The sequence below is a fragment of the Mauremys reevesii genome, linkage group 4 (genome assembly GCF_016161935.1).
Source record: "Mauremys reevesii isolate NIE-2019 linkage group 4, ASM1616193v1, whole genome shotgun sequence".
Lineage (NCBI taxonomy): Eukaryota > Metazoa > Chordata > Testudines > Geoemydidae > Mauremys > Mauremys reevesii.
Window position 1 is genome coordinate 121789556 of NC_052626.1, and position 23277 is coordinate 121812832.

The 23277-nt window shown below is 53.0% G+C and overlaps 1 protein-coding gene across 1 annotated transcript; it reads right to left on the bottom strand.

The window, feature by feature from the left end:
* Window positions 1-154: 154 nt before the first annotated feature.
* On the bottom strand, window positions 155-20016 carry SARS1 (seryl-tRNA synthetase 1). The gene is made up of 11 exons (XM_039537612.1): window positions 19881-20016; window positions 12862-12932; window positions 12302-12382; window positions 7254-7412; window positions 6347-6490; window positions 5717-5872; window positions 5285-5506; window positions 4585-4714; window positions 2007-2164; window positions 1292-1421; window positions 155-860 (listed from the first exon to the last, which is right to left on the bottom strand). Exons 1-11 carry the CDS (start codon window positions 20014-20016, stop codon window positions 703-705), a joined length of 1545 nt encoding a protein of 514 aa, XP_039393546.1. The 3' UTR covers window positions 155-702.
* Between the last annotated feature and the right edge of the window lie 3261 nt (window positions 20017-23277).

The following is a 23277-nucleotide window of genomic DNA, read 5'->3' on the forward strand; positions in this document are numbered from 1 at the left end:
TCTCCTGTTGAGCAGCAGGTGCTAGTCCTGCTGGGCTAGTCCCGCTAAGGAGAGTGAGCATCTGCAGGCCATCGGCTCACTCGCCTGCAGGGGAACCTGAGCAGACAGGTCTAAGCTACGGGGACAAAGCAGCAGGAGCCCAAAGAGCCAGCGGTGAGGAGCCCACGCCAGCTGTCTCCCTACATTGCTTTATTGCATTGCATTGATTCAGAGACAATCCTACATCCATGCAAAGAGACTATGGGTACAGTAAAGTCACATACGTAACAGGAGCCCAGCTTGGTTTTTCCCTTCTCAACTCCTTACCCTTGGGGTTCAGGTGTGGGGTGGGGGCTGCTGAGAGCATGAACAGGACATCAGCACTTTGCCCCACCCAGGTTCCTGGCTAGGGGCCCCCTGGGAAACCCTTTCCACAGGCTGCCGAACATAATTGAAGGGACATGGCTGCTGGGGAGAATACCAGCTGGCACTGCGAGTGCTTTCCACCTTCCAGGTGCTGGAGCCTCAGCACCCCGCGAGGCAGGGGAATTAAGTGCCATCCCATGCTCCAGCGGGGGACACGAAGCAGAGGGGAGTGATTTGCCCCGGGTCACGCAGTCAGCTGGTGACCAAGCTGAGATTGGAACCCAGGAGCCCGGCTCCCAGCCCTGGGCTCCTCACACCAGACCGCGCTGCCTTGGGGAGCTGACGGGGAAGCTGGGTTTAGGCGTCGTTTACGCCCATGTTCTGCATTCGCCCTTCCAGGATGCTATCGCCACCAGCTGGTTTCTTTTTGCTTCCTTCATGCTGCTTCTTCTGTTTCTTGAAAGGCTCCTGGTCAATGGGAGCAGGTTTCACAAAGGGGATCATTTCCTTCAGCCCTGTTGAGAGATGCAGGCAGTTACCCATGGTGAGAGCGGGCCAGGAATGCTCTCCTGGCCTGAGAACCATTCCCCTTTATATCACCAAGGAAAGTCCTGCCCAGAAGCCCTCATTTCTTCAGTCCCCACAGCCACAACCTTCCCTCCCCGTTCCCCACTGCTGGCTTCCTGCTCAGAGGGCTGGGTTGAGAACTTGCAGAAGAGTCACATGGGAAGCAGTGGGGCTGGGGGAAGAAATCAAGGAGAGGTATAAGCGCTGGGAAGGAATGAGCAGACTGGACTTGCTCCAGGCCAGAGTCCCCCCTCACCCTGCCTCTCCGGTGCTAGAACCCCTCTCCTAGGCTACCAGGTGTGGGAGGAGACAGCAGACAGGGAGAGGTGGGTCAATGCACAGAGCAGGGGTGCCACGTGAAGGGGTTTCCAAGCTGTACCTGGTGGCATGAAACTCTTCAGTTTCTCTGGTATGACGATGCCGTCCTGTGTCTGGTAGTTCTCCAGGATGGCACAGATTGTGCGGGTCGTGGCACACATGGTAGCATTTAGCATATGGACAAACTCCACCTGCAAGGACAAAGCAGGCTAAGGAGCTGCTTCCCCTCTCCCAGAGGGGAGACTGATGCATCATTGACCAGGGAGCAAAATTGGAGGCACCGCAGCAGCATTTCCAAATCAAGATTTCAGTTTGGGGCCAAAGTATTTACGTATCTGAATTTTTGTCCCAACCTACTCAGAGTTGTCCCTGGAAAATTAAGGTGAAAAATGAAGGGGGTTAGGGGGAGGAGGTTCCCACCAAAATTTTCTGCAAAAAAGACACCTCCCCACCCGCACCGCCAAATTTTCTGACCAGCTCTAACTGGGACCCAGCAGAGAGGATGGAGCGGCTGGTGCCCACGGCTGCTCAGCAAGGATCTCGCCCTTTGGAAGGAAGGATGTGCTCTCCCAGGATGGAACACTGCGCTGGCAAGGAATACCTTTACTTTGCTGTGCAGGGGAGAGCGAGGAATGCTGGAGGAAAGATCCCAGCGGGGAGAGCAGCTAGCCGGCAGACACTGAGCATGCAGTGGAAGGTAACTGCTCCGAGATGGGTATTCAGCTGCCCCAGGATGCACACGGAGAGTAAAAAGGAGGTACTGAAATGCCACCTACTTTGTCCATCATTTTCTTGGTCTGCCCGTAGCGGATCCGCAGGCGACGGGCCTGGTAGTCTGTGCAGTTGGAGCAGGAGACCAGCTCCCGGAAGGCGCCCGACCCTGGGAACCAAGCCTCGAGGTCCAGCTTCTTACTGGCAGCGTGGTTCAGGGAGCCTGCAAGAGCAAGAGGCAGTTACTTGGGCTGGCCGGCAAGGGAGCAGCTGCATGGTAGCAGGGAGAACGCACCGAATGCTGCCTCCAACCCAGCAGTGGCTTTGCAGGGACAGACGGCAAAGCCCGTCCTGCTAAGTTACTTGCCCAACTGCTGTGATCTGATTTCACCACAAATGATTATGGAGCCTAGAGATCCTGGTGACAGGCACCTTAGAAACCCCCAAGACAGTGTCATAGCGAAGACTAGTACTTAGGGCTCTGCAGGACTCTACGCAACGGGGATTCTCCTGGAGGAGGATCTAGGGCTGATTCTCTTCCAGCCCCCCCTCTGCCACTGCTCCAGGGGTGCGGCTTGGAGTGTCAATTCCTGCTGGACGACCCTCTGGCCCATCTCGCACTCAGAGTGACTCCTGGCCTGGGCTTCCCTGTTCTCTCCTTCCTATGCCAGCTCCTCAGGGGAGAAGAAGCCAGTCCTGAAGCCTGGCCAGTGAGCAGGGTGACAGGTGATCAGACCTACCCGACACGAATGCCATTCCCCCCCAGCCCCACTCAGGACATACTTTTAGCAGCTCCCCTTCCCACTCCCTAGTGCAGTGCAGTAGCTCCGGGGCACAGGGCCCATGCAGAGAACCTGTAGTGCCCTCCCCTCTCAGTCCCTTGTTCTAAAGGGGGATGAAGGCTGAATAAGTGAACTGTGAGAAGGAGCCTCAGGAAACCAAGAGCTGCAGAGCAGCCTCCAGGATCTGCCAGATGATGTCGGCTCCAAACTGCCGCCTGCCAAGGGGACCTGCCATTGCTAACAACAAAGGCAACGTCAAGCCAATGCGCCAAGACTTACAAGAGACAGGAGTGTTGTGCCCAGCTCTCGCCCAGCTCATACGGGGTTACAAGGCATTCGGCCTGGGCAGGCCTTCTGAGACACCAGGTGCACCGCCATATTGAGGTACAGCAAGATGACGGAGGCCAGGTCTACACTGCACAGCCGTGTCAGGCAGGAGGGTGAGAGAACCGTACTGCCAGCCAACAAAGCTACAGTGGCAAACCCCCACAGGAGGGCTTCTGCTGGCCCAGCTGGCTCCCTCGGGGAGGTGGTGTCGCTATGCCAACAGAAAAACTCCCACGACCTGGCTCGTCCACATCGACACTAGGGGGCTTCGCCAGTACAGAGCCACCAGGCAAAGCATCTCATTCATAAAATATCAGGGTTGGAAGGGACCTCAGGAGGTCATCTAGTCCAACCCCCTGCTCAAAGCAGGACCAATCCCCAGACAGATTTTTACCCCAGTTCCCTAAATGGCCCCCTCAAGGATTGAACTCATAACCCTGGGTTTAGCAGGCCAATGCTCAAACCACTGAGCTATCCCCATCTGTCAGAGCTAACGGACAGAAGGGGCTGCCAAATCATCTAGTGTGACCTCCTGTACATCACAGATCCCACAGTGTAGACACGGCCTTAGCAAGAGGAGCTTCAGACTCAGAATCCCAGATAAGGCTGGTTCAAGCCACACCCTAAGCGTTCGATTTTAAGGGATTCGTTGGCACTGAAGACATCTCTCCCCTTCCTCCTGTCTCTCAGCTTGCCTCTACACCAGCCAGAAGGAGCCATGGGAGCACGCGGCACTTCCTCTTCTTGTGGGGACGAACCTGCCTTCTCTGCAGCACCTCGCCCCGCTGGCCTGGGGAGGAAACAGGGACCAGAAACCAACCCCCTGGCACCTGTATTCCTGAAGCATGTAGGAGCCCAGTTAGGGCCCCATTGCTGTATGTTAGCTCAGCACCTAGAGACACAACAGTGGGAGCGAGACAGCTGGGGGGCGGGGAAAGCACAAGGTAATGGCAAGGGCATAGCACGTTGATAGTCTCGGCCCAGCAGTGCCTAACCAACACTCCCACTCCCCCATGTGGCAACAGAGATGCTGCTAGCAAGTCACAGCAGTTCCTTCCCCAGAGGAAGGGACGAGCCATTTCAGACTTAATACAAGTTAATGATTCGCTTTTCCCAAGATTGCTCTGACCATGGCTAGGCAGGGCATTACCCGGAGCTGGGGCACAGCCACTGCAGTATATGTCCCTGAAGTGTTACTGCACAGCGACCACCAAGGAAACGGGTCACGTTGGTCCTTCCCGACCACGCCAGCCACAGCTTCCGGCAGGCCGTGGGACAACGGTGCACAGAGGCTGAGCCCAGGGCCCATCGTGCAGGGTGCTATACATAGTATAACCAGAAGCACAGAGAGGGGTGGAGCTTGCCCAAGCTCCCCCGCAGGTCAGAAGCCGAGCCAGGACTGGCTCCTCTGACACTGCCCTGCCCACTTGCCTCCTGTCTTGGCCTCTGTCCTTCAATGGCAGGCTGATCCTGTCACATTACCCCTACAGAGAGGGGCGTGTGCGCCCCGGACCAGGAGAGCCGAGTTCCATACCTGAGACAATATTGACGATGTGGTAAGGAATGCCCAGCGACTGGTAGAACTCCTCAGCAGTTGCGATCATTTCATCAAACATCTCCCACGATTTGTTATCATGAGGCGACGCATAGACAAACTGCTCAATCTGGGGGGAGGGGAGAGAAGCTACTAACCATGCGCAGAGGGTCAGACTGCACGTCTTAGTGTGCTGCTGCTCAGAGATGGGGCAAGGCCCAGGAATGGTTGATTCAGAGAACGGGAACCAGAAGACAAGGAGATTACTGCAGTAGGGAATGTTTTCTCCAATGTCCGTCTCATGGAATTCCAGTGTAACAAACCGACAGTGACGGGAAATGACAGCAGGCCTGGAAACTGCTAGCAGTTTATACTGACAGTCCCCTAAAGGAGCCAAAAGGACCTCTGCAGTCTCTCAAATCTGTAACTACTTTACTAGGAAGAGGCCAGCAGCAGCCCATCGCACCACCCCACAGAGGGGGCTTTCTGGAATCACTCTTATTCTGAGGCTATTGAACCTCCAGACTCCTCTCAGATCATGCAGTGAGGAGGCTCTGCAGCTCCCCTCTGCTCCAAGGTATTAATTACTCATTTTCCCTTCAAATATCTACACCTGGGAGGAAAGACCCTGAGCCCATTCTTATCTTCTCGCATCCTGCAAACATTTCCCAGCTAACTGGCTAGCAGCGCATCCCTTTACCTTTTCAAACTGGTGCACTCGGAAGATGCCTCTGGTGTCACGGCCGTGCGAACCAACTTCCTGCCTGAAGCAGGTGGACAGCCCAGCATATCTGATGGGCAGATCCTCTGGCTTCAGCCACTCATCCCTGTGTAAAGCTGCAATTGGCTGCTCAGAGGTAGCAATCAGGTACTTCTCGTCGATGGTGCTGTCCTCTGATTTCTCACTGCCCTTGCCAATGACCTGGAGACAGGGGTTGAACAGCACTCTGTCAGCGTACCAGAGCAGAACACACATCTATGGATATGTGCAATAGCCTCAGCAACGCAGACCTGGGCCCCAGGAATAGCAAGAGCCACAGGTTATAAGGATCCTTTGCCATGGCAAACACTAATGGAAAACTGTACTTGGTTTGCCGGCATCAGGACGCACAGGCCCTTCCCTGCAACTTACCTTGTAAAGCTCCTCATCAAACTGACTGAGCTGAGCCACCTCTTGCATCACCTCTTTCCTCATGAAGAAGGGCGTGTAAATAGGGGTGTATCCCTTGCTGAGCAGGGTCTGCAGAGCATACTGGATCAGTGCCTGCTCAAGGAAAACCAGGGCACCCTACAAACACAAGACAAGCCTCTCAGGTCACATGAAGGACTAATGGCTCGGATTCTAGAGGTGCTGAGTGCATGCAACTCCTGTCCTGTGTGTTGAGCTCCTCTGACAACCAGGCCAGAAGTGCCTACAACAGCTCAGCTTAGAGAACGGAGCCAATAACTAGGACAGAAAAAGGAGTCCAAACCAATGGTACCTGAGGACAAACAACGGTGATGGGCTTACCCCATGCAAGTCTTGGTCCAAAAAGCTAATGCAAGGCTGAACTCCACCAGTAGTGCAGAGGCTCCCTCTGACTAGTACACAATCAGCACCAGAAAATGCACTTGTGCCCACTGCAGGATTACAGGGAGGTACAGCACGAATGGCAGGAAAGCAGCAGATCTCTGCCACAAAGCCAGGTGGCTTGTTCTATGCCTGTCTGATTCCTTTTCCTGCGTCCCAGAACCAGGAAGGTTTGGTGCTTGGGGCTCTCACCTTCAGGAAGTACCCTCTGCTTCCAGCTACTATGGCCCCCTTTTCTCCCTCGTAGCCATCCACCATCACCACCAAGTCCACGTGGGAGTACTTCTTCCTCACCGCGCAGTCTCCCCAGATCCTCTCCACTCGGTTATCTGCATCCTGCATGCAGGGTGAGATGAGGAAAACAAGGGCTCACTTGGAAGTCTCCTCTGACACCTGCTCCCGCCAAGCCAGGCCCAGTGCGGGGTGTAGAACCCTGGGCCAGTGTGTTCTGCGGAAGGCAGGTAAGGAGTGAAGAGGGAGTGGTCAGGCCCTCATTCCTCTCCCTCCCTTTCCCCACAAGGGTCAGGCCTCAGGCATCTCCCAGTAAAGAACATCAATACTTGTCTGAGCGCTTGCCACAGCTGTTACTGGGCTCAACCCGAGGGGCTCCCTCACCTTGGGATTGGCTCTGCAGTCTCCATAGCGACTAAATCCAGGCAACTGACAGACACAGCTCGGAACCCTAATGCTGATCCCTGCTGGCAGCATATTATGATGTCACTTGGCTGCTGGCCCAGCCCAATTGTATTCCTGGAGTTAAACATTCTTGCTGGGTGAATGCAATGGGCAAGGGCAGATCCCAGCGTTTGGCTCTGCCTAAGTTTCCCATGTATGCAATGAACAATGGCGGAGAGTTCCACACTGGCTGAGCGGGTCTTTGTGTTCAGTGAGCTCCTTCGCTGCAGGACACTCTGTCTTGTAATGCAGATTTCATTCACTCCCTACCCGATCTCAGCAACCCCTCTCAACAGGGACCTCGCTGACTGTGTCTACGGTCACTTTGATGTGCTGTGCATGGCTGTTTCAAGCTGACTGTACGTTACTTCCCAAAACCTGCCAGAGACATCGTCTACACAGAGGGCATGTGTTTGGCTCCTACCTCGTCGTTGCTGATGGGCACAGAGGGGTGGAGGAGGTTTCCAATTTCTCGGAGGCTTTCAAACCGCTCTGCCTCCAGTTTCACACGCTCGGCGTCGCACTTCAGGATGGCTTCGTCAATGAGAACACGGACTTTCTTAATCTGGGTTACCTGAAGACCCTGTTACACACAAATCACTGGGCATGTCACTATACAGCTTAAACAACAGGGAAAATGAGCATTATGCTTGTGAAAAGGGCCAGAGTTTTTTTAAATAGTGTAAACCACTCTGATCTTTGCCTAACCAGCCAGGCTTTTGCAAAGGTAAATCACGTTTCACTAATCAAACAGACTTCACTGAATATGTCAATAAAGTATTGGATAAAGGAGAACCAGCTGACAATTTATTTTGACTGTCAAAGGCCTTTGACAAAGTCCCTCACAAGAGGCTACTACAGAAGCTAAGTCATCATAGAGTGAGAGACAAAATATTGTCATAGATCAAAAACTGACTAAGAGGCAGGAATCAGAGTAGGAATAAACGGTTAGTTTTCATCATGGCAGAAGATGAAGTTGCCTCAAATCTTCTCATTAGGCCCACCGTTACTTCATGTATTTATTAGTGATCTGGAAACGGGGGTGAGCAGTGAGGTGCAGATGACACTAAGTTCTTTAGATCAGTCCAATCCAGAGAGAACTGTGAGGAACTTTGGAGGGACCTAATCAAGTTAGGGGAATGAGCAGCACAATGGCAGATGAAGCTAAATGTTGATAAATGCCAAGTACTGCACTTGGAATGGAATAATTTGAACTACTTATAAACCTTACAAGGATCTAAATTCACTAGATCAACTCAGAAAAGGGACCCGGGCATCACCGTAGCCCACTCAATGGAGACCTCTGCTCAGTGTGCAGCTGCAGCCAAAAAGCAAATAAAATTTTAAGATGCAAAAGGAAAGGGACGGGGAATCATACGGGAAATATCGTGATGTGATTACATAAATCAAATGTACCTCCTTTAGAGAACCATGCGCCATTCTGGCCATCGCATCTCAAAAAGGAGGATTAAAGGGGTTCAGAAAAAGAGCAACAAAAATGATTAGGGCAATGGTAAAGTTGATCTGAAGAGAGACTGACGAGACTAGGATTGTGACTCCTGTTCTCCCTGTCTCACAACACAAGAACAAAGGGACATGCAAAGAAATAGAGCGGTGGTAAATCCACAACTAATACAAGGAAATACCTTTTCATGCGTGTGAATGGCAATGAGTTCCATAGTTCAAAGGATGTTAAGGCCAAAATCTTAAGATTAGAAAAGGGACTGAAAACATATCTCTATGGATAAGAATATCTGACTAATAGTGGATACTGTTGAATGTTGAACACAATAATATACCTCGTGCTTGAGTGTTTCTTGTACCTGTCTCTAAAGCATCTGTGGCAGGAAAAGGCCAGGGTAGAGACCGTCGAATCGTGGAAATCAACGAATGGCTACGCAGATGGTGTCGGAGAGAAGGGTTTGGATTCTTTGACAATGGGATGGTCTTCCAAGAAGAAGGATTGCTAGGCAGAGACAGGCTCCACCTCACAAAGAGAGGGAAGAGCATCTTTGCAAGCAGGCTGGCTAACCTAGTGAGGAGGGCTTTAAACTAGGTTCACCAGGGGAAGGAGACCAAAGCCCCGAGGTAAGTGGGGAAGTGGGATACCGGGAGGAAGCACAAACAGGAGACTGCAAGAGGGGAGGACTCCTCTCTCAGACCAAGAAAGCGGGACAATCAGCGAGTTATCTTAAGTGCCTATACACAAATGCAAGAAGCCTGGGGAACAAGCAGGGAGAACTAGAAGTCCTGGCACAGTCAAGGAATTATGATGTAATTGGAATAACAGAGACTTGGTGGGATAACTCACATGACTGGAGTACTGTCATGGATGGATATAAACTGTTCAGGAAGGACAGGCAGGGCAGAAAAGGTGGGGGAGTTGCGTTGTATGTAAGTGAGCAGTATGACTACTCAGAGCTCCAGTATGAAACTGCAGAAAAACCTGAGTGTCTCTGGATTAAATTTAGAAGTATGAACAACAAGGCTAATGTCGTGGTGGGAGTCTGCTACAGACCACCGGACCAGGGGGATGAGGTGGACGAGGCTTTCTTCCAGCAACTAACAGAAGTTGCTAGATCACAGGCCCTGGTTCTCATGGGTGACTTTAATCACCCTGATATCTGCTGGGAGAGCAATACAGCAGTGCACAGACAATCCAGGAAGTTTCTGCATAGTGTAGGGGACAATTTCCTGGTGCAAGTGCTGGAGGAACCAACTAGGGGAAAAGCTCTTCTTGACCTGCTGCTCACAAACAGGGAAGAAATAGTAGAGGAAGCAATAGTGGATGGGAACCTGGGAGGCAGTGACCATGAGATGGTCGAGTTCAGGATCCTGACACAAGGAAAAAAGGAAAGCAGTAGAACAGAGACCCTGGACTTCAGAAAAGCAGACTTCGACTCCCTCAGGGAACTGATGGGCAAGGTCCCCTGGGAGAATAACATGATGGGGAAAGGAGTCGAGGAAAGCTGGCTGTATTTTAAAGAAACCTTATTGAGGTTGCAGGAACAAACCATCCCGATGTGTAGGAAGAAAAGTAAATATGGCAGGCGACCAGCTTGGCTTAACAGTGAAATCCTTGCTTGTCTTAAACACAAAAAAAACAGCTTACAAGAAGTGGAAGATTGGACAAATAACCAGGGAGGAGTATAAAAGTATTGCTCAGGCATGCAGGTGTGAAATTAGGAAGGCCAAATCACACTTGGAGTTGCAGCTAGCCGGAGATGTTAGGAGTAACAAGAAGGGTTTCTTTAGGTATGTTAGCAACAGGAAGAAAGTCAAGGAAAGTGTGGGCCCCTTGCTGAATGAGGGAGGGAACCTAGTGACAGAGGATGTGGAGAAAGCTAGTGTACTCAATGCTTTTTTTGCCTCTGTCTCCACAGACAAGGTCAGCTCCCAGACAGCTGCACTCTGCAGCACGGTATGGGGAGGAGGTGACTAGCTCTCTGTGGAGAAAGAAGTAGTTCGGGGCTATTTAGGAAAGCTGGACGAGCACAAGTCCATGGGGCCGGATGCACTGCATCCGAGGGTACTAAAGGAGTTGGCCGATGAGATTGCAGAGCCATTGGCCATTATCTTTGAAAAATCATGGCGATCGGGGGAGGTCCCGGATGACTGGAAAAAGGCTAATGTAGTGCCCATCTTTAAAAAAGGGAAGAAGGAAGATCCAGGGAACTACAGGCCAGTCAGTCTCACCTCAGTCCCTGGAAAAATCATGGAACAGGTCCTCAAGGAATCAATCCTGAACCACTTAAAGGAGGGGAAAGTGATCAGGAACAGTCAGCATGGATTCACCAAGGGCAAGTCATGCCTGACTAACCTAATTGCCTTCTATGATGAGATAACCGGCTCTGTGGATGAGGGGAAAGCAGTGGATGTGCTATTTCTGGACTTTAGCAAAGCTTTTGAGACAGTCTCCCACAGTATTCTTGCCAGCAAGTTAAAGAAGTCTGGGCTGGATGAATGGACGGTAAGGTGGATAGAAAACTGGCTAGATGGTCGGGCTCAACGGGTAGTGATCAATGGTTCCATGTCTAGTTGGCAGCTGGTATCAAGTGGAGTGCCCCAAGGGTCGGTGCTGGGGCCGGTTTTATTCAATATCTTCATTAACGATCTGGAGGATGGTGTGGACTGCACCCGTAGCAAGTTTGCAGATGACACTAAACTGGGAGGAGCGGTTGATACGCTGGAGGGTAGGGATAGGATACAGAGGGACCTAGACAAATTAGAGGACTGGGCCAAAAGAAATATGATGAGGTTCAACAAGGACAAGTGCAGAGTCCTGCACTTAGGACGGAAGAATCCCATGCACTGCTACAGACTAGGGACCGAATGGCTGGGCAGCAGTTCTGCAGAAAAGGACCTAGGGGTTACGGTGGACGAAAAGCTGAATATGAGTCAACAGTGTGCCCTTTTTGCCAAGAAGGCTAATGGCATTTTGGGTTGTATAAGTAGGGGCATTTCCAGCAGATCAAGGGATGTGATCATTCCCCTCTACTCAGCACTGGTGAAGCCTCATTTGGAGTACTGTGTCCAGTTTTGGGCCCCACACTACAAGAAGGATGTGGACAAATTGGAGAGAGTCCAGCGGAGGGCAACAAAAATGATTAGGGGGCTGGAGCATATGACTTATGAGGAGAGGCTGAGGGAACTGGGATTGTTTAGTCTGCGGAAGAGAAGAATGAGGGGGGATTTGATAGCTGCTTTCACCTACCTGAAAGGGGGTTCCAAAGAGGATGGATCTAGACTGTTCTCAGTGGTAGAAGATGACAGAACAAGGAGTAATGGTCTCAAGTTGCAGAGGGGGAGGTTTAGGTTGGACATTAGGAAAAACTTTTTCACTAGTAGGGTGGTGAAGAACTGGAATGGGTTACCTTGGGAGGTAGTGGAATCTCCTTCCTTAGAGGTTTTTAAGGTCAGGCTTGACAAAGCCCTGGCTGGGATGATTTAGTTGGGTTTGGTTCTGCTTTGAGCAGGGGGTTGGACTAGATGACCTCCTGAGGTCCCTTCCAACCCTGAGATTCTATGATTCTATGGTGCTGGCCACTGCTGGCAAGCAAGACACTGACTCAGCTGGACGAGGGGGCTGATCCAGTCTGACAATTCCTGTATTCACATTTCGGCTGAAAAACGGCACCGCCAGCAGCACAGTGCTCGTCTCCAGGCAGAGAAACTGGTTCAGTACAGACTGAGGAAGAGAATCACAGGCTGAATCGCCAATAGCACTTTGGTGTGTTCCTCAGAGGTGTCCTATTAAAGTATTGTCTCAGTCTGACCCTACCTAGCTAACAAGATCTAACAGGTTCACAGCACAGAGTGATTTGGCTGGAGGTCTCTGACTGCAGAAGTAAGGAATAGTCAGACTTCAGCCTGGAAGACAGTGAGATAAACAGGAATGAAAGAAAAGGCAGGTGGTCAATGGTCACTTTTCAGAGTGCCCGCAGCCCCGTGAAAGCTGGGGGTGTAACTCACCGCTAAGATGTCGGCAGTGAGGCCATCAAAATTTTGTGCACGTTCTGGTACTGACTCATCATCACCCACAGGCTCTTTTTTCTGCAAAGGGAAGAATCGATAAGAACAATGAGCATGCTAAGAACATATGCTGTAAGCAGTGACAAGGGTATGCACTACAGCTGCTGCAATGTGTTGAATCAGGACTGGGAGGAGAGGGCCTAGGAGAGGATCTCAAACTTCATCTTACAAAGTGATCCACAGTATGACAGAATGAAAATCATGGCTAGATTATGCAGGGTAGTGGACTCTTCTAACTAGTTATATGCTTCGGCAGTACATCCTACACGTGGACAATTTTCTCAGGTCTATTGATGCAACAACCTTAATTTGACATGGAAATTTTTCAGGTCATTCACTAAGCAAACTTCTTTCCACTAGAGGTCATCAACTGCAAGAAGATTAGAGAGATTACACTGCTTTTCAACAAGACTAGAAGAAATAGCACCACATCAGCACTACACTAGCATCACGTTACCAGGGAAGACAGCTGCTATGATTTCATAGCACTCCTCTCTTACCTTCATCTTCTCACCTATCGTTTTGCTGCACAGGTTCTTCAGTTTGTTCAGGTTGTCTGCACGAAATCTGCCTGGAAAGGAAGCATTGGAGGAAAAAATAAACCAGTGACCTCCATAGTGAAACTACACATTTGCTAGCAGATTCAGAAACGTGTGGAGTTGGTAAGTTGTTATCCCTGTAGGTGATGTATCGCAGACACAAACAGTTCAGATACACAACTCATTCCCTCTTTGCTTCAATTAGCTTTACAGATCTTATTCAGAGAGTTGGCAAAATGGAGAGGAGAAACTTGCCCTGAGCAGGCATTCCATAACCTGGAGGGAAAGAATGGCGTCACAGCGGGAATAGGATTGAGAGATATATGGCTACCCCTCTGAAACGCTCTGCCACAAACTCATTGCATGCCCTTGGGCAAGTCAGTCCCCTTGTGACACCATTTCCCCAGCTATAAAGCAAAAGCAGTACTTCACTACCTCACAGAATCACTGGGTGGCTTCATTCAGACATGCACAGTTCCACTCACCCTGAGTGGAAGGTAAACTGTTCACTGTGTCATTAGTCGGAGTGAAGGAGGAGATTTTATGCCTCAGCTGGTAAATTTTCAGGGCTTGAAAACAATCCCTTCACCCCACCGGTCAGCATAGAGCAGAAGACCCATGGCAAGAGGGGGAGGCAGCTCCTTCCACCCCTCCCAGATTCCAGAAAAAAATGTCAATTTTCATTTAAAACGTTTCCAGTTTCTTATGGGGGCTAAGACAGGCTCCCAAATGTTACCATGTACCAGAGCCTACAGAGACAGCTCCAGGGCCTCTGCTTTGCTTTCCCAAGCAGCAGCAGAGTGAAACTGACAAGAGCCTAGTCAGTTTCACTAAAGATATTCAGACCTTTGGGGAAAAAAGGAGAAACATAAGAACTAGCTCATTTTCCTCCTTTGCTACTGCTTGGGGAAAGCTGGAAGCAGCAACAGCAGATGCAGGAACTAGAATGGAGGGCTCATAAACATGAAGATCTGGGGACAGCTAGAACAGCAGAGACCTAGCCATCTTGGTGTTAGCCAGGGGCTTGGGAAAAGGGGAAGGGGAACCTCCCTCCCTTACCCAACCCCTTAGCCTGGAGGCTCTGCAGCACAGGAACACCAGGAAGTGCCTACTCCCTTCCAGCCAGGGAAGTAGAGAAGGAGGTTTGAAACTGATCAGAAACCTGTTAATTAGATGCATCCAGGAACTGCATCTTGGCTGGAACCCAAGTGCAGGCAGGGCCGGCTTTAGGTCAGTTCAACCAATTCCCCTGAATCGGGCCCCGCACCCAAGCCCCGGTACGGCACACTGGCAAGAGCCGGTGCACTGTACCGGGGTGGCCCGGCTTCCCCAGGGGGCAATTTAAAGGGCCTGGGTCTCCCAGCAGGGGCTGGGAGCCCCAGGCCCTTTAAATTGCCACCAGAGCCCCACTGCTGGAGCCCTGGGGGCTATTTAAAAAGTCCAGGGCCCCCACTGATTCTATCGCACTGGCTCTTTAAATAGCCTCTAGAGCCCCGCCGCTTCCCCAGGGCTCCCACGGCTACTTAAAGGGCCGGGGCAGTAGAAGCAGGGGAGCCCCAGGCCCTTTAAATAGCCCCCAGAGCCCTGGGGTAGCGGGGGGCTCCGGAGGCTATTTAAAGGGCCAGAGCTCCAGCTGCCTCTGCTGCCCCGGTCCTTTAAATAGCCGCTGGAGCCCCGCCGCTTAGCTGGGGCTCCCTCGGCTATTTACAGGGCCAGGGCGGTGGAAGCAGGGGAACCCCTGGCCCTTTAAATAGCCCCCGAGCCCCAGGCTGCTGCTGCACCCTGGGTGGGGGAGGGAGGAGGAGGGGGCACACACCATACAGGGTGGGCTGTACCCCCTGTACCCGCACCCCGCCCCTGCTGCATACCCTTCCCACACCAGCCCCGCACCCCCTGCCCTGCCCGCAGCCAGATCCTACCTCCAGTCAGCCCCTGCCCTGCCTCCAGCCAGCCCCATGTCCACTGGTGCCCTGCAGTTCCCAGGGCAGTAACTCTGCACACCTGCTTCAATGAGTGTGGGGCAAGAAGCAGCTGGGACCCACACATGTGCACACCCTAGGGTGACCAGACAGCAAGTGTGAAAAATTGGGATGGGAGTGGGGGGGTAATAGGATCCTATATAAGAAAAAGACCCCAAAATTGGGACTGTCCCTATAAAATCGGGACATTTGGTCACCCTAGCACACCCCCAGGGAGTGGCGAGGACCCACAGACGTGAAACGGAGCTCATTTCTAGTTCAGGCCCATCTTTTTAAAAAATAACTTTAGGTAGGGTTAACATACATACGTATTTTCCCAGACATGTCAGACTTTTTGGTTCTTAAATCGCCATCCAGGAGGAATTTTTAAAATTTAACAATTTATCCTGGGAAAATACGGACGTACGGTAACCCTATTGGTACAAAAAATACATACTGTGGCACATCCCTTAAATCAGAACTTTTTATAGGGAACCAGTTGCTAAGAAATTAAAGGCTTTTTTTTTTTTTTTTTACATTTTTTTTTAGTCATCCCTGCCGGTGCCCCGCCAAAAATATTCGAATTGGGCCCCGCACTTCCTGAAGCCGGCCCTGAGTGCAGGAGATAGAATCACATTTGTCACTAGGCTCTCTAGAGCAAGGGTTCTCAGGAAAAAAAAACTGGTGGCAACTCTTGCTGATGGCCACATTCACATTTTTCCTAAAATACTTCATTAGCTTTAGGAAAAACAAATAAATATGCACATACACACGTCCAAATCATTGTAATTTTTTTTTACTCCTAATTAGTAAGTCCCTTGTGAAAAGTGATATTAAACATACAAGTATCACTCTTCACAGCAGACTTATTCAGCCCTGCCAAGCCTGGGGACAAATTAAGCCCTGGCTGGGGGGCCTGGGGCGGCAGCAGGGGGCTGGAGTCTGAAGCTCTGCCGCCAGAACCCGGGGTCTGCTGCTCCACAGCCAGAGCCTGGAACTGGAGCCCAAAGCCCCGCGGCCACAGCCTGCCGCCCCACCACCCCAGGGCTGAAGCCCAAAGCCTGAGCTCCACCGCCCCTGGGAAGGGGTGGGACTCACCAGCTGCCTGCTCCTCCAGCGTTGTGCCACAGATGTCTCCAGAGGGGGACAGGTCCCAACCCCTGCTGGCACCCCAGCAACTGACACCAAGGGGGTGCACCCAGGAGCAAAGGGAGGGGCTGCTACTTTGCCCCCTTCCCCCACTTACAGCCCAGGAGGCTGCGACTGCAAGAAAAGCCTCAGATGGCCACATTTGAGAAATGCTGCTCTAGAGCAGTTGGTTTCAACTAGGGGTACACGTACCCCTGGGGGTACACGTACCCCTGGGAGTACACGTACCCCTGGGAGTACACGTACCCCTGGGAGTACACAGGGGTCTTCCAGGGGTACATCAATTCATCTAGATATTTGCCTAGTTTTACAACAGACTACACAAAAAGCACTAGCGAAGCAGTACAAACTAAAATTCATACAGACTTGCTCTATGTACTATACACTGACATGCAAGTCCAAGATTTATATTCCAATTGATTTATTTTATAATTATATGGTAAAAATGAGAAAGTCAGCACTTTTTCAGTAACAGTGTGCTGTGACACTTTTATATTTTTATGTCTGATTTTGTAAGCAAGCAGTTTTTAAGTGAGGTGCAACTTGGGGTAGGCAAGACAAATCAGACTCCTGAAAGGGGTACAGTACTCTGGAAAGGTTGAGAGCCACTGCTTAACAGCACCACCCTGGTTTTCACTGGTGGGCACCTCCCTCTATCAGTCTCTGTCTAGTACTGTAGCTAGTGGGGGTCTAGTTCACACCCTGTAAATACTGGTAACACTTATACACGGGGGGCGGGAGGGAGGGAAGAGGGGGCTTAACAGATGTGTGATGTGCTTTGAGATCACTCAACCAGGAAGTTTAGATTTATATTGGTGGCTGATTTAAAAAATATATATATACACCAGTAAAAAAAGTGGATTAAAAGTGGTGTCACTGAATGATATTCTTCCAAGGTGCTCTGAATGCTAGGAACATCAGAGAAACCAAAAAGCAAATTCCTCCAGCCCTTCTCTCCCAAATATAAAGTTGCATTCCCAGAGATCTGACAGTGCAAACTGATCGAATAGTGACTACTTTGGATCTGTGGCACGAATGAATCAGTTTCTACGCTAATTGCAGCTGGATTGCATCAGACGCATGAATCACCAATCCCCAAGCAGCATCCTGCCAAATAGTGCTTCCCTGATTTAAATGCAAACACACAGTCATTGCACAGCTTCTCTTGCATCAAAGTGCTCACTCCCAAAAGTAGAGGATAGCCACTGCGACACTGCCTTCAGCCCAGAGCTTCACTACAGCAACCTCCTGCCTCACTGTCTGCATTTAAGCAGCATTGCCCAGATATGCAAGACATTAATATAGTGCATGCTGACAGCAAACAGTGCTGTCTGACAATGTGCATTAACCCAGCCCTCTTTCCATAACAAGGAAAGGTTCTTCCACATGAAGAACATTAGAAGTGGGGTTAAAGACACTTCATTTAGCCAATGGCTTCACATTCTAATAATTACTATTGCTAAAAACAACCCTCAACAACATAAGCTTCTGTATCCTAGAAATAGTGGCCTCTTTTGCAGATTCCCAGAGTGATCTGTCTCCCATTACAACTACATAAATTAATTAGCTACCATATTTACCCAACAAATAGATGACCTTTAAATGGATCAGTAGGTAACCCACAAAATATGAGGTTTCAGATTAGAAAGATCCCCTTGCCTAGTCTCAGTCCATGTGACTTTTCCTAAATCATGGGGCTGATTTACTTCTCTCTGGTCACAGCTCCAGGACCAGAGCTGGGAAAAGCTTACTAGTCCCAAGAACACTGTACTGGTCTGGCAAAGCATTTCCAGGACTGCTGAACCATGACATATCAGACCCTAAAACAGGGGTTCTCAACCTTTTTCTTTCTGAAGCCCCCCAAACATGCTATAAAAACTCCACAGCCCAGCTGTGCCACAACATTTTTTCTGCATATAAAAGCCAGGGCTGGTGTTAGGGGGTAGCAAGGGGAACTGCTGAGGGCCCCACACCGTATGGGGCACTGTGAAGCTAAAATGCTCAGGCTTTGGTGTCAGTGTCCTGGGTGATGGGGCTTGGGGCCCCAGGCAGGCTGCAGTCCTGCATGGCTGGACTTCGGCCTTCTGCCCTGGGCCCTAGTGAGTCGAATGCCACCCATGCTAGGTGGCTCCCCTGAAACCTCCTTGCAGCCCCCCTGGGGGCCCAAGACCCCTGGTTGAGACCCACTGCCCTAAAAGTCACCTAATTCTTACTATTCTTATTATCTTCCCATCCCAAACTTAATTTATGACATAGCCACCAGTAATCTCAGGAACTACTGAAGTCAGTAGTCAATGCTTTAGGCAGTCAAAAGATGGGTTCCAGTCTGTCAGATATTTCTAATTACTTATTAATACAAGACTCAGGGGCTACAGCACTGGTTTGACTGGCTCCAGAAATCATGTGGAATTGAAGCGGGGTGAAACAGAACAAAACTGTCACTGTGCAGGCTAGATTTCAAGGTCAGGTAACCAGCCAGAGACCTGAGTGCATGCTCCACACCCTTACAAAGTTAGGGGGTTCCTACAGAAGGCAGCAAAAATGAAAGGCACAGATTATAGAGGGCCCAAGCACAGCAGCTCCACTGACTTCAGTTGGAGATGCAGGCGCTCGGCAATCTGCGCAGCTCTGCTGGCTCGGGGGGCACTGTGCCCAGCCCGGCCCCAAAAGACTCTCAGATGCTGGGGGCATCACTGCCTGCTCACCCTGCGGACAAAGGGACCCAGAACAGCCCTGCCTCGCTATGGGCACAATCCTGCGCTGACAGCTGCTGTCACCCTCACAGCCTGCAAAAGTGACAGGGGGCTGAACGGGGCTATGGAGATGCAAGGGCTGGCTCACACCCAGAGCCCAACAGCAGGTGGCCCACACCCAGAGCCCAGGGACCCCTCCTCTCCCCGCTACAGGGGGGGGCCGCACCCAGAGCCCGGGGACCCCCCTCTCCCCGCTGCAGGGGGCCCACACCCAGAGCCCGGGGACCCCTTCTCTCCCCGCCTGCGGGGGGGACCGCACCCAGAGCCCGGGGACCCCCCCTCTCCCCGCTACAGGGGGGGCTGCACCCAGAGCCCGGGGACCCCCCTCTCCCCGCTACCGGTGGGGGCCGCACCCAGAGCCCGGGGACCCCCCCTCTCCCCGCTACAGGTGGGGGCCGCACCCAGAGCCCGGGGACCCCCCTCTCCCCGCTACAGGGGGGGCTGCACCCAGAGCCCGGGGACATCCCCCCCCGCTACAGGGGGCCCACACCCAGAGCCCAGGGACCCCTCCTCTCCCCGCTACGGGGGGGGCCACACCCAGAGCCCGGGGACCCCCCCTCTCCCCGCTACGGGGGGGGCCGCACCCAGAGCCCGGGGACCCCCCCTCTCCCCGCTACAGGGGGGGCCGCACCCAGAGCCCGGGGACCCCCCATCTCCCCGCTACAGGGGGGGCCGCACCCAGAGCCCGGGGACCCCCCCATCTCCCCGCTACAGGGGGGGCCGCACCCAGAGCCCGGGGACCCTGCTCTCCCCACAGGGGCCGCACCCAGAGCCCGGGGACCCCCCCTCTCCCCGCTACAGGGGGGGCCGCACCCAGAGCCCAGGGACCCCCGCTCTCCCCGCTACAGGGGGGGGCCGCACCCAGAGCCCGGGGACCCCCCCCCCGCTACAGGGGGGGCCGCACCCAGAGCCCAGGGACCCCCGCTCTCCCCGCTACAGGGGCCGCACCCAGAGCCCTGGGACCCCCGCTACAGGGGGGGCCGCACCCAGAGCCCGGGGACCCCCCCCCCGCTACAGGGGGATCCCACTGTCTCCGGGGGGGGGGAGGGCCCGTTCGCGCATGCGCACAGCCCCGCCGCGGACCCCATCTGGCAGAGACTCGCTCCCCGGCAGCACCTACATCGCCGCCACGCCCCGTCCGCCTCTACCAGCGCGTCCACCAGCGCCGGGTCCTTGAAGCGCTTGATCTGCGTGTCCCGCACACGGCCGGGGTCCCCGCCCTTGTCGGCGCGGAACAGGTCTAGGTCTAACACCATCGTGCCGGCGGCGGCGAGCAGGCTGAGAGGAACGACACGTCGGCACTGCGCAGGCGCATCAATGAGGAAACAAGCGACGACGGAACGCGCTGATCCCGCCGGAAACGGGATGCAGGGCGCATGCGTAGGAACAACAACCTGGCAGTACAACTGCTCAGTACGCGTGCGCAGCTTTCCGGCGGGGGAGGGGCTTAGAGCGCACCCTGCCGGCGCACTGTGGGATCGCAGAAGCGTCCAGCTGCAGTCTGCCCGCAGGCAGCCCTGCCGGCACGTGGGGACAGAGGTGCTGGAGTAATTTGTAGTGTGGGGTGCTGGGAGCCATTGCCCCAAACTGCAAACCCGGGACGTGACAGAATCCACTTCAAGCTGGGGGGTGCAGCAGCCCTCCCCCAGCATCCCTAGTTCCAGCACCTCTGCATGGGGTCCCAGGGCCAGTTTAACCTTTTGTGTGGCAATGGAGCCGCCTGGCGCGGGGAGGTCAGTCAGCGAGAGGCCAGCCAGGGACATGGCATGGCAGGGGTGGCCCCGCTCCACCCAGTCCAGTGCAGGGCACTAGTTACAAACCAGCAGTTGCCAGATTCACAGTGGCCTGCCTGGCTCTGTGCTGCCAGCATGTGCCTTCCCCTCGGGGGTGGGCCCATGCCGTGCCACACATCCCCCCGCCCAATACCCCCCAACTCCCTATAGCCTGAACCCCCCCAGACCCCCTATGCCCAGTGCTCCCCCAGACCTCCCCCACAAATGCATAGCATTCTGCACAACACCACCCCTGCCCAGAGCCCCCCAGCCCACAACCCCACAACTGCCCAGCACCCCACATAGAACCCCCACTCCCTAGTGCCCCAACACACAGATCTTCCCTGCCTCATCGCAGCCCAACACCCTGCCCTGAACCCCCGGAGACCTACTCCCCCAGACCCTGCCTCCCGGCTGCACTCACCAGCCCTGCTGGGAGGCAACTGTGTCTGCCGGGCTGAGCCAGCAGCGTAGCCAGGGCTGGTCCCAGGGCCGGGAATTGCTCCAGCCCCTCAGGAGTGGCATGATCAGCCAGGCCAGGCCTGCCCTGGCCAGGATCCCTCAAGACCCACTTGCCTGGACGGGCCCAGCCAAGCCCCCCACACTGTTCCCCCCCATCCCCAGCTGAAACTGGCCAGGCTTCTGCACCAGTCCCAGGTGGCTCAGCTCCGGGGAGACAGGTGGGGCCCCACAGGTGGTGGGAAGCAGAAGGGGGAGGGATAGCTCAGTGGTTTGAGCATTGGCCTGCTAAATCCAGGGTTGGGAGTTCAATCCTTGAGGGGGCCATTTAGGGAACTGGGGTAAAAATCTGCCAGGGGGTTGGACTACATGACCTGAGGTCCCTTCCAACCTGGATATTCTATGATTCTATGACCGCCAGGAGCCGGAGGTGCACTGAGGTCTGGCCAGGGGGCGGAAGGGCCAGAGGAAGGGCAGGGAAGCTGCCCTTCCGCTGCCCAGAGGAGACCTGGGCCTGCCAGCAGGCAGGCTTGGGGGGAGAGGAGGAGTGTGGGGGTAATGGGAATGCGTAGCTGAAGTTCTGTATAAAGAGAGGAAAACTGCTTGCATCGGGGTGCAGGATTTGAGAATGCTTTTCTCCCTGGCACCTATTTGGGCTTAAATAAACCTGGTTTTGCTTCTCCACCCTGGTGTGATAATTAGTGCGACGCACACCGGGCAACGAACCCTACTGTTGCTCCGCCTTGGGCTCTTTGAGCCGGCAACAGGCTGAAAGGAGTAAGTGGTGGGCGGGGGTGCCAGCAGGGTCTTGGGGCACAGTACAAGCAGAGCAGGCCATGGCCCTGACTCCATGAAGCCACTGGCGCCATTGTAAACCCAGCACAGCAGGCTTGGCATGATGGGCTGGAGCCTGGTGACTCTAGGGGTAAAACTCTCCTGGACTTTCTACTTGCACAAAAGTGAACACCCTTGTCCTGCCTTCTGCCCCCCATGCATTCCATTTCCCCCCCCCCCCTCGCTTGCTCTCCCAACCCTCCCTCACTAGCTCATTTTCACCGAGCTGGCTTAGGGGGTGTGGGCTCTGGGGTGGGCCAGAAATGAAGAGTTCAGGGTGTGGGAGGGTACTCTGGGCTGAGGCAGTACGTTGGGATGTGGGAGGATACAGACTATGAATACAAGAAACTAGAGGAGCGGAGTCCCTTGATAGCAGCAATGCAGCACTTCCTGCCCATTCTGAAAGATCGTTTCATTCAGCTTCTATCTGATCCATCTGATGTCTGTCCTCAACCAGAAACAGATCTTCAAAATCTTCTATGCTCTTCTTTAGTATACATTACCTCTGGAACTGATAAATCAGCAAAACCTGATGGAATGGATAGAAATTCTAAAAACGGTTGTGGACAGAGATGTATCTGCTGAAACTCTTCAAGCTGATGAAGAGGATGTACGGACAATCCAGGAAGTTTTTGGAGAGTGTTGGGAACAACTTCCTGGTGCAAGTGCTGGAGGAACCAACTAGATGCCGTGCTCCTCTTGACCAGCTGCTCACAAACAGGGGAGAATTGGTAGGGGAAATAGAAGTGGGTGGCAACCTGTGCAGCAGTGACCATGAGATGGTTGAGTTCAGGATCCTGACAAAAGGCAGAAAGGAGAGCAGCAGAATACAGACCCTGGACTTCAGAAAAGCAGATTTTGACTCTCTCAGGGAACTGATGGGCAAGATCCCCTGGGAGGCTAATATGAGAGGGAAAAGAGTCCTGGAGAGCTGGCTGTATCTTAAAGAATCCTTATTGAGGGCGCAGGAACAAAGCATCCTGATGTGCAGAAAGAATAGCAAATATGGCAGGCAACCAGCTTGGCTTAACAGTGAAATCTTTGGTGAGCTTAAACACAAAAAAGACAGTTACCTTTTCCGTAACTGGTATTCTTCGAGATGTGTTGCTCATGTCTATTCCACAGTAGGTGTGTGTGCTCACCATGTGCACTGATGCTGGAAGTGTTTCCCCTAGCAGTACCCTTAGGGGGAGCGCCCCCCATGACCCCTGGAGTGGCGCCTCCATGGCGCGGTATAAGGGGAGCTGCACGCTCCCCTTACCCTCAGTTCCTTCTTACCAGACAACTCTGACAGAGGGGAAGGAGGGCAGGATGTGGAATGGACATGAGCAACACATCGCGAAGAACACTAGTTACGGAAAAGGTAACTGTCTTTTCTTCTTCGAGTGATTGCTCATGTGCATTCCACAATAGGTGATTGCAAGCTATATCTGTTGGAGGTGAGTAGGAGTT

What these genes read in the sequence shown, in the direction of transcription:
- SARS1 (XM_039537612.1), bottom strand. Translation starts at nt 20,016, where the DNA reads ATGGTGTTAGACCTAGACCTGTTCCGCGCCGACAAGGGCGGGGACCCC. An exon ending in CGATAGGTGAGAAGATGAAG is followed by an intron (nt 12,383 to 12,861) that starts GTAAGAGAGGAG and finishes TTCCCTTTGCAG; the next exon opens with AAAAAAGAGCCTGTGGGTGA. An exon ending in TCACTGCCGACATCTTAGCG is followed by an intron (nt 7,413 to 12,301) that starts GTGAGTTACACC and finishes TGTGTGTAACAG; the next exon opens with GGTCTTCAGGTAACCCAGAT.